The sequence below is a fragment of the Macaca mulatta genome, chromosome 4 (assembly GCF_049350105.2).
Source record: "Macaca mulatta isolate MMU2019108-1 chromosome 4, T2T-MMU8v2.0, whole genome shotgun sequence".
Taxonomy (NCBI): domain Eukaryota; kingdom Metazoa; phylum Chordata; class Mammalia; order Primates; family Cercopithecidae; genus Macaca; species Macaca mulatta.
This window is the reverse complement of record NC_133409.1, coordinates 143,186,746-143,201,272: the sequence shown is the minus strand read 5'-3', so window position 1 is coordinate 143,201,272 and position 14,527 is coordinate 143,186,746. Positions and strand designations below refer to the sequence as shown.

The 14,527-nt window shown below is 38.6% G+C and overlaps 1 protein-coding gene across 2 annotated transcripts in view; it reads left to right on the top strand.

The window, feature by feature from the left end:
- Positions 1–14,527, top strand: part of DNAH8 (dynein axonemal heavy chain 8) — a 317,698-nt gene that overhangs the window by 287,941 nt on the left and 15,230 nt on the right. For both annotated transcript variants that reach the window (XM_078000047.1, XM_028847604.2), the window contains 3 exons: positions 6,648–6,804; positions 9,962–10,114; positions 10,195–10,384. In XM_078000047.1, the coding sequence (XP_077856173.1) occupies positions 6,648–6,804; positions 9,962–10,114; positions 10,195–10,384 (500 nt within the window). The remainder of the gene's footprint in view (positions 1–6,647; positions 6,805–9,961; positions 10,115–10,194; positions 10,385–14,527) is intronic.

The window sequence follows — 14,527 nt, the reverse complement described above, 5'->3', positions numbered from 1 at the left end:
AGGTTTAATGTTACCCAGGTTTCCCCGGTATTTCGTGGCTCTCTGAGATGTCAGCCATGGTGACACCTCTGTCTTCCCTAACATAGCACTTCATCCACATATTCTATCTGTAGTGTACCTAATGCTAGAGAGAGCTCATGGAGTAATATGAATCACATACAAATTTAAATTTCTGAAAAGGTATGTAATAGCATGGGGAACCTTGACTGTTGTTAACTTCATTTTGTTGCCTCATCAGCTATTTTCATCGAACTTTCCTCTCAGACTTATTTGTATTTTTTTATTATTATACGTTAAGTTCTAGGGTACATGTGCACAACGTGCAGGTTTGTTACATATATATTTTTCTTATACAGTACTTTATATGACTTTTTAAAACTAGGATTGTGTCATATTTCAAAATGTAGCAATGGGTTTCAAATGCCTTTTGTGTTATTTTACTAGAATATTGTGTTCTCTGTTCATGTATTCAACTGCATGCATGTTTCAGCTTTTAAGATAAGTGTCTTTTGGGATATTCCAAATCCCCAACATCTGAATAGAGGTTGCTTACAGAAATAGTAAAAGAATTTTAAGTTATATCTAAAGTATACTCTATAGTCCATTTTTGTTCATTAAAAATTAGCTTTTACTTCATTGATCCTTACTGGGAAAGTCATGTATTTAAAGGTAATATGGAGCTAATATCCCAATTCTGGATGGAGTTACAAACACTTGCTAGATCTGATACTAGGACCCTCATATCACTGTATCTGACTGAAAGTTCTGTATGTGAAGCATGACATCTTATGCATTTATCATGGCATGACTTTTGGAAAGGATGCAGGTAGTTCGGGTATACATGTTTGGGTCCAGATGTGGTATTCTAACTGCTAATCAAATAAAAATGCTGAAGACAGAGCATCTCCTCCATTCTTCAGCTTTGTTCCTAAATGATCCAAAGGCTGCTCTATAGGATTTCCTCTACTCCCCTCAAACGCAGCTTTTTCATAAGCAAAGAAGCCTGGATAACTTTCCCAGCAGACTCTTAGGTTTCTGCCAATTCGTGTGGCAAGTTCCGCAAACAGCTGTGGAAGTCACCCCAGGGAAGGAGGAGAGAGAATGCTGGAATTCTCTTTCCGTATGCCGCAGAGGAAAGGCAGAGGGCCACTTTCTGGCGGGGCATAAAGAGTAAGGGTTTGTAAGCTGCATCTCAGGGAACCTGAAACATTTGTCCCTGATTTATCTCTGTTAACTTCTTGACAACTGTGATGGGCTTTACCTTATGGGGGTTTATTTTTCTCTGTTTTTCAAACTGAAAATGATTTTTAATATTCTTTATTCTTAAAGTCCTCCATTCTTATTGAGGAGCATAAACAATACAGAAAAAGAAAGAGCAAAAAGAAACTAATAATTACAGAAAAAGCTAATCATGCAAAAATCCTACTGCAAAAATACCCGTCTAGATTTGTTTCTGTGCCTATAAACACAATATTAACAACAAAATTAGATCATACCATAACTGGGTTTGGTGCCATGTTATTTTATGCTATAATCCCCCAATGACACCTCGCATGATCAATGAATATACAGCTACATCACCATTTTCATTGGCTATATAGATTTTTATAAAGCTTTACTAGGATTTGTTATTACAAATACTGTTATAAAGTCATATACATTCATCTTTGTACACTTGTCTGATTATTACTTCTAAAACAGCTTTATTAAATGTTGAATAAATACAAAAGAATATGTATACTGTATATAAAATGTAAAGGACAAATATACAATGTTGCTTTTTTACACCACTCTTTCTATGTTTTGCTTTTCTTCTTCTTCCTTTTTGGCCTTCTGCTAAATAAGAATTTTCCATTTCATTTCTTTCCTCTTCTGCTACTTTGGAAATTATGTACTCTGTTTCTGTTCTTTTACTAGTTACCCTAGAAATTTTAACGTCAGTTCTTATTTAGGTCTAAAATTCATATATTTATGCTGGGCGTGGTGGCATGTACCTGTAGTCCCAGCTCCTTGGGAAGCTAAAGTAGGAGAATTGCTTGAGCCCAAGAGTGTAAGTCCAGCCTGGGCAACAGAGCGAGAACCCATCTCTTTAAAATAAATAAATAATAAATAAAATGAATATGTTTACTTTCCTTTCTCTTAGATAACTTTAGCTATAGCCACTCTCCTGACATTTCAGTATTTTAATTTTATCTTTTATAATCCCATAGTTAGACATATGATTATTGTTTTATACTATAATGCTTATTTAGACTTACCTATGCATTGGCCCATTCTTTTCAATACTTCAAACCTTCCAACAGAATAACTTTCCTCCTTTCTAAAGTATACCCTTTAGAATTTCCCCCATGAGGGGGACATTCTTTTATGGGTGATAAACTCTTCTATTCTTGTAAGAAAATGCCTTATTTTGCCCTCCTTTTTTGAAAAACAGCTTTTATGAGATGTAATCTGCCTATCTTAAATTATCTCATTTTAAGTGGACAATAAATGATTTCTAGTAAGTTTACCACTGCAATATAATGTTATACGATTTCCATCACTCTAAAAAGAAATGTTGGGCCCATTTGTGCCCAATTGTCATCCCCAACCTCAGGCAACTGCTAATCTACTTTCTGTCTCTGTAAATTTGCCTTTTCTGGACATTTTGCATAAGTAGAATTATACGTTATGTGATCCTTTACATCTGGATTCTTTAACTTAACATAATGTTTTTGAAGTTCATCCATGTTGTAGCATATATTAATACTTCCTTGGTTTTTATTGCCAAATAGTGTTCCAGTACCACATTTTGTTTACGCATTTACCAGTTGATGAATAGTTCGCTATGTTCTACTTTGGGGCTATTAAGAATACTACTATGAACATTCATGTGCAAATCTGTGTGTGGACATGTCTTTTAATCTCTCTTGTGTAGATAACTAGGAATGTTATGTAGTTATTGGGTCATTGGGTCATAATCTACTCTTAACATCTTAAGAAACTGCCAAACTGCTTTCCAAAGTGACTGCACCAGGCCGGGAGCGGCAGCTCATGCCTGTAATCCCAGCACTTTGGGAGGCCGAGGTGGGCAAATTGCCTGAGCTCAGGAGTTCAAGACCAGCCTTGCCAAACCCCCTCTCTACTAAAGTACAAAAGGTTAACTGGGTGTGGTAGTGCATGCCTATGGTCTCTGCTACTCAGGAGGCTGAGGCACGAGAATTGCTTGAACCCAGGAGATGGAGGTTGCAGTGAGCACCACTGCACTCCAGCCTGGGTGACAGAGTAAAACTCTGTCTCAAAAACAAAACAAAAGAAAGTCACTGCATGATTTTACGATCCCCTCTAGCAATTACGAAGATTCAAGTTTCTCCACATCCTTGCCAATATTTGTTATTATGTATCCTGTGATCATAACCATCCTTTGTAAGTGTGAAGTGGTATTACATTGTCCTTTTAATTTGCTTTTTCCTAATAAATAATGAAACTGAACATCTTTTCATGTGCTTATTGACCATCCGTATTTCTTCTTCGATGAAATGTTTATTCAAATATTTTTTCTTGCCTTCATTCTTGAAAGAGAGTTTTGTTTGGCGCACAATTTTAGGTGTATAGTTAGTTTATCCTAACACATGGGAGACACTATTCCGTTTTCTTCTGGATTTCATTGCTGTTGTTGAGGAATGGACTGCCAGTGTAATTGTTATTTCTTTCTAGATAATCTGCTCTTTCTCTCTGGCTGCTTTTAAGATGTTCGTTTTGTTTTTGGTATTCTACGGTTTTACTGTGATATATCTACATGTAGAGTCCAAGGGTGAGAGGGATTTGGCTTGCCATTACTGGCTTTGGAGATATAGAAAGTGGGCCACAAGCCAGGACGTGCAAGTGGCCTCTAGTAGCTGAGAAGGACCTTCAGCTGACAGCCAGCAAGAAATTGGGTACCTCAGTCCTGCAACCTCAAGGAAGTTAATTCTGCCAACAACCCAAATAAGCAAGGAAATGGATCCTCTCCTATCTCCTATGGAAAGGAACCCAGCCTTGCTGATGTGTTGATTTTAGTTCAGTGAGGCCTGTGTCATATTTAGCACCTACAGAACTGTAAAATAATAAATTTGTCTTGTTTTAAGCTGCTGACTTTGTGGCAATTTGTTACAGCAGCAATAAATAGTATAGGTTTTAAGTTTTAGTTATGTTTTATTTGTAGAAGTTCTTTTTGACTCTTTTTCAAATATGCTATTCATGTTTATAGTTTCCTCTTTAATACTTATATTTTCAATCTCCTTTTAAAACTCTTCAGTATCACAAATACAGTATATTGTAATGTGCATCTGAAGAGTCACTTAAGATCTCTACAGTTCTTATTCTGCTTTCTGTTGTTTCTACTGGCTGTTTCTCACATTGCCTTGTTTCCTTACAACTTTTTAAACTTTTGACTTTGAGCTTGTGTCTATTGAAGTTAACTGTTGGATTATTTGAGACCTGAGTCAAAGGTATATTGTTCAGGAACGAGTTGTGTTTGCTTCCATCAGGTGCCACCTAGGACTTCCTAGGACCACCTTAAAATAAATTCTTGGCTTGAGCATTTCCAAATTGCACAGGTAATATGAATAAATGGTAACTAATGTCACAAACATGGTGAATTCAGAATTTTCAGGAAAGATTTTTCCCCCACTTAGTGCTAAGCTAGATAGAACAAGTTGCCTATCTTCTTCTGACAGGTAGAGGTTACTTTCTAGTTTACCCTTATACTGAGGTTGTAGCTGTGTGGGGTCCCAGCTTTATGTAGGAATTTCCTATTACGCTTTTCACCTCAGGTATGAGGGTTTCTCCCCTGTCTCATTGCACTATCCAAACAGAAACTCGAAAACACCAGTTAGTTGATTCCCCCGGGGTAAAATCTGGCTTTATCTCTCTGGATTCCAGCATTCACTTTATTTCCAGCATTCATTTTATTTGACCCTGAGGATTTTTTATTGTCTTGCTAGTTCAGTGATGTTTTTAAAAGGATGTTTTTCATATCTTCTCCAGAAGTTTTAGTTGTTTCAGAAGGGTGGTTCACAGTAACATTTGCACCATACTGTGAGAAATGGAAATGTCAAATGTCTCTTTCTTTTTAAGGATGAATTCTTAGGTGTAGAATTGCTATATTAAAAGGTATGCACATATAATATTTGGATATATATTTCCATATTACAATGGCTTGAGATTAGGAAGTCACTAATCTCAAGCATTTGCTGAATCCCTTTTAGATTTGCCTCTCACATCTACAAAAGGAAATATGAATGTGGTTGACATCTGGACAAGAGACAAAATTAGCAAACAAAACAATAACCCTCCAAAATAAAATTATGTGAAGTGTATAGATGGTCAATTAGGAGTTCAGAAAAGGCTGAAAAATTTAAATCTGACCATGTCACACCTGGCTAGGGATATCTTCAGTGGCTGCCCATTGCCTTTAGGGTGGTGTTCAGAATCCTACAAGTTCCTGTATAACCCTGCATGGTCTGGCCCCTGCCTCTTCTTCATCCTCATCACTTCTAGCTTACTGGCTCTGACCTCACTGGCCTTATCTCTATTCCTCAAATGCACTGAAACCCTTTTCACCCCTACCCTTACTTCTTGTCTGAATGTCCTTTTCTGCCTCCCACCCCACCCCACCCCACTGCCTGGCTGACCTGTTCGTCCTTCTGGTCTCAGCTTACATGTGACTTTTTAACTTTTACTAATCTTCTAGTGTAAATTACCTCCAGCACACAAATACATACACACACACATGCACATACAGCGCCCACCCCACCCGCCCACCCCCACACACATTTTTACTCAAATGTCCAGATAATTGGTCAACCCAGCATCTCAGGGACAGAGACTAAGTTCCTGCATCTCAGAGTATCTGGTCAACCTGAGAGAAAGCTAGAGAGTGGGAATGAGAGAATCAAAACTCTCTGAAAGCATCCTGTTACTTCCCTCCACAGCACTTGTTATAATGGGGTTGTCTAATATCTATCTCCTCCACTAGAGGACAGAACTATGTCCTATTCCCTGCTATATTCTAGAACTTAGCTCAGCGCCCGGTACGTAGTAAATATTTATTGAATAAATGGATTTAAAGATGCATAGCTGCATTTGAACAGGTGGAGCAGGTGGGTGTCAGTAGATTTCCCTGGAAATCATAAAACCGGTGGAAAAATGAGAAAACAAGACAGAAAAGATGAAAACATTTTAATAGTTTATAACTCAGTGAGGAAATATGAGTGGTCCTATTTGAGCAAACAAACTGTGCTATAATGATAGACTCTTATGACCAGTCTATAGCAGAGGAGAGTGAACGGAGGTGAGCTCACTGTTTAGCAAGAGGTGGTCAGGTTAGCTACAACCAAGATGGTGAAGCAGCGATTTGGATTTCCAGGGGAGTTTTTGGGTCTCTTTCCTTGAAGATGGAGAGTGTTTCATTTCACTGATGTTCTTGATGTCCTATTAGGAGGTAGTAGAATGTATCTCTAGTTTTTTTCATTACCCCAGGTTGATAGTAGTTAACTTTTCTTCTCCTTTTTTTTTTTTTCGTAGCTTGCTTTGATTTAAGTGATTCTATCAGTTCATTTTAGCTTTGACAATTATCTCTTACGTGTTTCCCTGTGACGTGCTGAACAGCTCACTCTTTTTACTAGGTATCAGAGTAACACTGCTTCTGCTGTTCTTGAAACAATTACCAACATTCAACCCAAAGAGAGTGGAGGTGGTGTGGGAGAGACCCGGGAGGCCATTGTTTATAGATTATCTGAAGATATGCTGAGTAAACTCCCTCCTGATTACATTCCTCATGAGGTAAGCCTTGCTGCTTTCCCGCTGGCATACAGAGCTATTTGTATATTTAAACAGTAAGTCTGATTACCATGGAAAGCAAGAATCTACCTGTTGGTGACTATGTGGCAGATGACCTGTGTAATAAATTTTGACTATATTACTAAACTCTGCATCTCTCGTTGTTCACGTCATTCTCTCTTCAAAACTTAAAAATATCAGAAGAAAACATTTTCCATGTTGCATTCTTTTAAAAATTCCCTTACAAGTTAATTCCTCCTCAATCAAAGTTTCCACAGTGACCCATTTATATATCAGTTTCTATGATGCCTTAAGCTGTGGTAAAAAAACAACTCAAAAATCTTTAAGGCCAAAAGGCAATGGTGTTGGTGATTTGGTATTCTTTAAGATGTTCCAAGTGTTTTAACTGTAGATAGATGACTCACCTGTCTACTCCATTGATTTTTAATCACATCTGCAACTCATTGAATAGGGTAGAACAATTAATGGAGATATTATGATGAATATAAGCACCCCGTTACCAATCTGAAGTTTTCTAAGAACCACACTTATTCATTGATTAGAATGGTGTGGCATGGGACAGTAGCTGTGTTTTTGAGCACTCATTACAAGCCAGACCCTGTCCTAAGTGCTTCATACACATTATGACACTCAGTGCTCAGGACAGCACCAGCAGAAACCAAACTAAGTGGCAGAGCAAGAATTTGAACACAAAGTGATCTGACTCTAAAACCTGCAGTCTTAACTAGTTTTAGCATGCAGTGAGTGTCCCAACAATAACAAGTGTTTTCTTGCCTCTTAAAATAATTATTGTTTCCATTGTGTAGATAGGTACCAAGACCTTTGGTTAAGATATTGAAATCAATAGCTTCATGTAGAGATAGTTATGGTAAGGGGAGAAAATATTTTTAAATGGATAAATATTGTAAGTATACACTTTCAATAGTTTTATTGGTGTGATCTTCAAAAAACAAGGCAGCATACTTGCCTTCAAAGATTTTTAATACTGGCATGTGCAAGTGAGATAAAGCTTACTCTATATGACTGTACCACAGGGCTGCTATTGCCAGGGGAAAGGTTCAAGACCTTGTGATAATTCGAGCTGTCCAGTCTTGGTTGGAGCCACTTCACCAACAACACCTCTGTTCTGGTGATTATTCCAGCAGCAACTGAGCATCAGGGGTGTAACTAAATGGATTCCTGTATGGGAAAGAGTTTGTACTAAGAGGCATCTAAAACTTGTCCCTGTTCCAAGATCACTTACTTTTTAGCATCTTATTTTATAGACGAGATCTGTTCTTGAACATGTGGCTGTAAAGTGAATTTTGTAAATCAAAATATAATTATACCATTGACTTCTGTAGTAAAAATGAAGCTACATTATTGTAGAAAAAAACTACCTGGTCCCAGAAACATAATGAAAATGCTATATAAGATTACAGCAAGTCTTAAATTTTATTAATAAAAGGACAATTTTAGGCTGGAACAATAATTATACTCAGAATCAGGATTAGAATTGCATTTTCTAGGGTTTAAGATTTTTCTAAGCATGTCTCTATCTCAAGTAAAGTTTCCCTTTTAAAACGCTAAGCAGGACAAGGCGATTTGTTTGAAACTGCTAATATACTAGAGATACCTGGGCTATTGATTTGAGACTGTGGTCAATTCCTGAGCTTTATTTTCCACTCATGAGGTTGCAAAAGTATTTCTATAATTTCCCTTTTTCCTAAGAGTGAATTTCCACTCTTGAGATGGATTGATTTAAAGGGAATTATATATAGATGTAATTACACACACACACACACATCTGTATAGCATATATATATGCTATTCAGCCACTGGAGGCTGAAGGACTTGGGATGGAGATGAGAACGAGGCACTGGAGGCTGCAAAAATGTAGGCTCTAGAACCAAGAATTCTGGAGAGTAGCTGAAGGTTGCTACGTCGGGCTGGGCCAGGGACCTTCCCTGGCATGCTTGACTGATTTTAATATAGTTTGCCCCACCTGCATAGGTAGTCCTATTCAGCTGCCTGTTTTATATCTGTACTCAGTGTTATATCTCCTTCCGTTTTTGTGCTTTCCATCTTCCTCTCTCGCTCACTAGAAACAACCCAATTGCAGTAAACAGAGGTGTCCCTTGCTGAAAGGAAACTTCTGCACCGTGCTAGAGGCCTGTCCTATAAAAGGAGGAGAATGGTTCAGATGACTCCGAAGCCCACCGTCTCTAACATTCCAGGCCTTCTGAGGGGGCAGTGGGCATCTCTGGCAGAGAGTCCTGCAGTTCCTGGCCTCCCGTGATCCTTCAGATTGACACCTCACTTTGAGTTCTCTCCCACTCCACGTGTCCCGTCCTTGTTCCTTCAATTCGGGCATCTCTTTGATTGTGGCCAGCAGAAAGTTCAAATCCCTTTATGAGCTCCTGCCAGTATTTGTAGTCAATCTTCTGTTGGGCATATGTCACCAAATTGAAATGTGTATATTGTATTGGCTTGTTTTCCAATAATCATCATATTTTATTGTTCCCACAACCAGAGGCTTTTGTTTTGATCTCTTCAAAATAGTCAATAAGTGATACATCAAAAGGAACACATGACAGATATTTAACTGCTCTCCCACAAAATTAAATATTTTCATTTACTGGATTAGGAAAGGCTCTCTTTAGCTCTCATAGCTAAGGCAACAATGGCTTTTGGAAACTATAGCTAATCATATTTGTTGGTAACTGCTCTGTAAAGATTTTTGCTGTATTAACTTTCTATGACATTTCTAATAACTCTGCAAACATAATGAAGGAAAAAATTCCACTGTATTCCTATGAAGGTTAGATTGCAAAAAGAATATCTAATTGACACCCAGTACTTAATCATGTGAAAGGAGAAAAAGGTACAATTTTATTTCAGTTCTTTAAAGTACATTTCCAATTATTAGCTAAGTACAATCAGTAAGAAATAAAAATCATTTTAGTTGAACAGTAGTTTTGGAAACCCAGGAAATGGAAATTTTAATGGCAAGTTTGGTTCTGCAAGAGATATTTTAGAGTTCATTTTGGCTGGTAGAGATACATTCAGAGGAAGAAAACGAATTGAGAAAGAAGAGGTCATTGGAAGAGAAATGACAGGTGATAAAATCTCCTTTATTGCATTGTTTACTTTGTTTTAGGTGAAATCTCGTTTGATAAAGATGGGCCATCTTAATTCAATGAACATATTTCTTAGACAAGAAATTGACAGAATGCAAAGAGTCATTTCAATACTCCGCAGTAGCCTGAGTGATCTAAAATTGGCCATTGAAGGAACAATCATTATGAGTGAGGTGAGCTGTTCTTACATCAGTAGGCATTTCCTTCTTTGTTGATGCTTCTTATTCATGTGTTTTAACTTTTTCTTCTCCAGAACCTGAGAGATGCTCTGGACAACATGTATGATGCTCGTATACCTCAGCTCTGGAAAAGAGTGTCTTGGGATTCGTCCACACTGGGCTTCTGGTTCACTGAACTTTTGGAAAGAAATGCTCAGTTTTCTACGTGGATATTTGAAGGGAGGCCTAATGTGTTTTGGATGACTGGTTTTTTTAATCCCCAAGGTATGTGCTCATAGGAATTTTGACAAACTTGGAATTTGTGTGTTGTTGGATAGTAGCATTGTGTGATAAGTGTATACCACATAAAACAATATGGAGCCGTAGCTTGCTGGGTGCTGCACATAACCTTTCAAAGGCGAAAGGACACAAATAATTCTTCTGTATTTGTTTTACAAATTCAATCTGAAGCTCTTCCTATCAGTTTTTTACAATGTGGTGGCAAAACCCTTCCTTTTTCTTTTCACCAACTTCAGCAAACCATCAGTCTGGGGTTAGGACACATGAAAGAGTAAAAAGAAGTTTCTGTCGAACTTACAGTTTTTAAATGTTTGTGAAATGTCAAAAATGAAGCACCAAAAGATGCAAAAATTGTTTACAGGGATTAGAAAATTAGATTGATTTCAAAAATGACTGTGACAAAAGTATTCAGGGAACTTCCGGGGGGTCTTCCCCCCCTCAGTTCCCTAGTTTTCTTTTTCTTTTTTCCTGAAAGAGTGCTTTATAATTCTGCTTCATTTATTCCTTCCTTCTAGAAATGTTTACTGAGAAAGTTAATGGCTTGATGTCTTAGAGTCTGTAAGGTTCAGGAACATGACATCTTTTTGTCTTACTAAAATATGGATAGTTTTACTTCAAGTAATTCTTGGTGAAAATGAAGAAATGTTGAATTCCTTATGGTTCAGCAGCTTATGGCTCCATTTGTAATAAAATTTTAGAATCATTCACACTTACAGATTTAGGATGAATTATTGCTCCTTGTAGCAATATAGGTGCATCTCATAAAATAATGTTGAGTAAAGGAAACCAAACAGAAAACATTACATGCAGTGTGGTTCCATTTATACAAAGAGTAAGAACAGGCACAATGGCTCTATAGTGTTCAAAGTCGGAATAATGACTGTAGAAGGAGGGCAGCAATTAGAAAAAGGGTCAAAGGGTCAGGCACAGTGGCTCACACCTGTAATCCCAGCACTTTGGGAGGCCAACGTGGGCAAATTGCTTGAGCCCAAGAGTTTAAGACCAGCGGGGCGACATGGTAAAACCCTGTCTCTACAAAAAATATGAAAATTAGCCAGGTGTAGTGGCATGTGCCTGTAGTGCCAGCTACTTGGGAGGCTGAGGTGGGAGGATCACCTGAGCCTGGGAGATCAAGGTTGCAGTGAGCCGTGATTGCACCACTGCACTCCAGCCTGGGCAACAAAGTGAGATCCTATCTAAAGAGAGAGAGAGAGAGAGAGAGAAAGAGAGAGAGCGAGAGCGAGGGCACAAGGGACTTCTGGGGCCCAGGAATGTTTTGTTTCTAGATCTGGATACTGGTTATGTGGCTGCATTCTCTTGGTGAAAATTCCTTGATATTGCTGTATACTGATGATTTGTTCAGGGTTTTTTTGCGTAAAGCGTACTTTGATCAATATTGTACATGAAAAATATGCATTTAATTGTCCTCTGTATACGTACATTCATTCACTGTATGCATTTTCCAATACCTTAAAAATGTTTAAATTTGAAACACTAACCATGGTGATTTCTATGAACATATCAAATTATACATAGTATTTGATAAAGTCCGTAGCCTTTAGATTTGTAAAGGGCAGCCCCCAGATTTCACTTATCTATTTTTCTCCCAGAATTTCCGTTGAATTAGGAGAGGAACATTTTTTATTGCGGGTCTCAGATTTTGTGTGTCTACTTACGAGTCTCTTTCCTCTGTATGAGCCTCAATTTGAGTAAGTCGTCACCAGGTAATTCCTGGCTAGGGAGCCTGAAGTAATAGCATTTAACTTAATAAGGATTGTTTGACCACCTCCCATTTGCCAGCGCCTCTGCTAGGTACTTTCAATGAAGAGAGATTTGAGACCTGGTTCCTGCCCTAAAGGAGCCTATAATCTGGTTGGTAAGACAGACACATCAGCAACTTTAATGTAATGTGATAAGTGCCCCACTGTGTGAGAACTAAGTGCCATGGTAGCCCAGAGGACAGAGAGATCAATTCTGCCAAGAACTTCACACAGGAAGCAGTGAGTAGGGTTTGCAGAAGCAGGGATGCCAAAAAAAAAAAAAAAAAAAAGAGTGAGGGCTTTCCAGGCAAAGGCCTGAGCAAAAACAAGGCTTGTTCAGGGGAACAGGGAGACCAGGGCTCAGGAGCAAGGCTGCGGGTAGTGGGGAATGAGGCTGGAGTATGAAAAGTCTTCCGGGGCTTCAGGGGTTGGGGCTGTATATCAGAAGGTTATCCCAAGAGAAGGCAAGTGATGGACTGGAATAGGGAGGCCCAGTGCAATGAGACTCTTGCCAGGTCCTAGGAAGAGGGCCTGGGACTTAACCAGGTGCTGAGGAGGGAACAGATTTGATGGAGTGATTAAATGTGGGTCTCTGAGAGAGCAAAGAGGGATAATGTAGGCTGGAGGCAAGGTACAAGACAGGGAGCACTGGGAGAGAGACAGGTAGGGCAGAGAGGCAGGGAGCACTGGAGAGGTGTGTTGACAGACTTGGAGTTGGGAGAGGTGTAAGGACCAATGATTTTCAAAAGTGTGAGGTTATTGAGTGTATCTTTGATATTTAGAAACCAAGAGAGTGGAGTGGGTTCATCCCTGGCTTTCCATAGACATGAATGCACATAATTTTTTTCAGCGATTTTTTCCATTCAAAATATAACTTAAAAAAGCAAAGTTAACACTTATGAACTAATCTTTAGTTGTTAATATTGTTAAGAAATGTTACAAACCAGAACAATACTTAAATACATACAAATGTAGATTCACATGATATGGTTTGGCTCTGTGTCCCCACCCAAAACTCATCTCAAATTGTAATCCCAGTGATTGGATTATGGAGGTGGTTTTCCCCATGCTGCTTTTGTGATAGTGAGTGAGTTCTCATGAGATCTGATGGTTTAATAAGTGTTTGGCAGTTCCTCCTTCACTCTCTCTCCTGCCTCCATGTAAGACGTGCCTGCTTCCCCTTCTGCCATGATTGTAAGTTTCTTGAGGCATCCCCAGCCATGCAGAACTGAGTCAATTTAAACCTTATTCCTTCATAAATTACCCAGTTTCGGATATGTCTTTATAGCAGTGTGAAAACGGACTAATACATCACATTTCAGTTAATGCCTTACTTTCCTTCATTTGTTAATAATACTCATCTTTTCCCTTTTCTTCAGTTCTGCTTTCAAGTTAGACTTTGATTCTTTCTCTCAGGTCTCTCCACGTCTTGGAAAGCCCTAACTTATTCAAACATCCTACCCTTTACACACAAGCACACACACACCCTTATCCATGACTGCTTTCCATTAGTCACACAGAAGACTGGAAGTCAACTCTTCCTGCACACTAATCACTTCTCTGCTCTCTTTTCATTCTCTTGACATGAGGGACAAATTACTTTCTGTTCCACCTTTCTTGACGAAATCTGGCAAATAAAGATTACAGCAACTCCATACATGTTCCCAGGCAGTGTGCAAACAGATAGAGTCCTTTCCAACTGGAAACTCACTGGACACTATTTGACATCAACAGTTGATTTCCCAACATGAATGTATCTCCCGGGTTTTATGTCCTCTAACTCAGTCCTCTTCAATGAAATAATTTCTTTCTTTGGTTCAAAACATTTAAGTAAATGGCTTAAAAAAAAACCCTACATATTTAAGTAAAACACAATACAGTTTGCGTAAAGGCCATAGTTTCATCACAAGTATATATACAGTAATCAAAATCACCTGGACCATAAAGAAGACTCTAGAACGCCTGCAAAGGCTTTTTTCATGTGTGATTGCTAATGTTTATAATTTTACAATGTAATGTGGCATCTGATACTGTTTAGTGTGTTTCCCTCATTGTCCTTTTGGTGACTGCTCCACAGGCCTAAGTAACTTTGAGGTCTGTGCTACCTCAAGGACAAGTGACATGCTTCGCTTACCCCTGGTCAGCACCCGAGCTTCTGCTGTTTGTAGCACTGCTGTTGGCCTTATGGATGGCCTGATATTTTGTCTGTCATATTTAAAGAGGCTGAGTCAGACACCGTGGAGCTCATCTGGCATTTTCAGCACCCCTCACAATCATTTCTGTAGCAATTGACGAGCTCAACCATGTGGCAATTAGACTGGATGATTAAAATAGTCAAGCTGTCTATATCTGTGACCCTATGATAGTT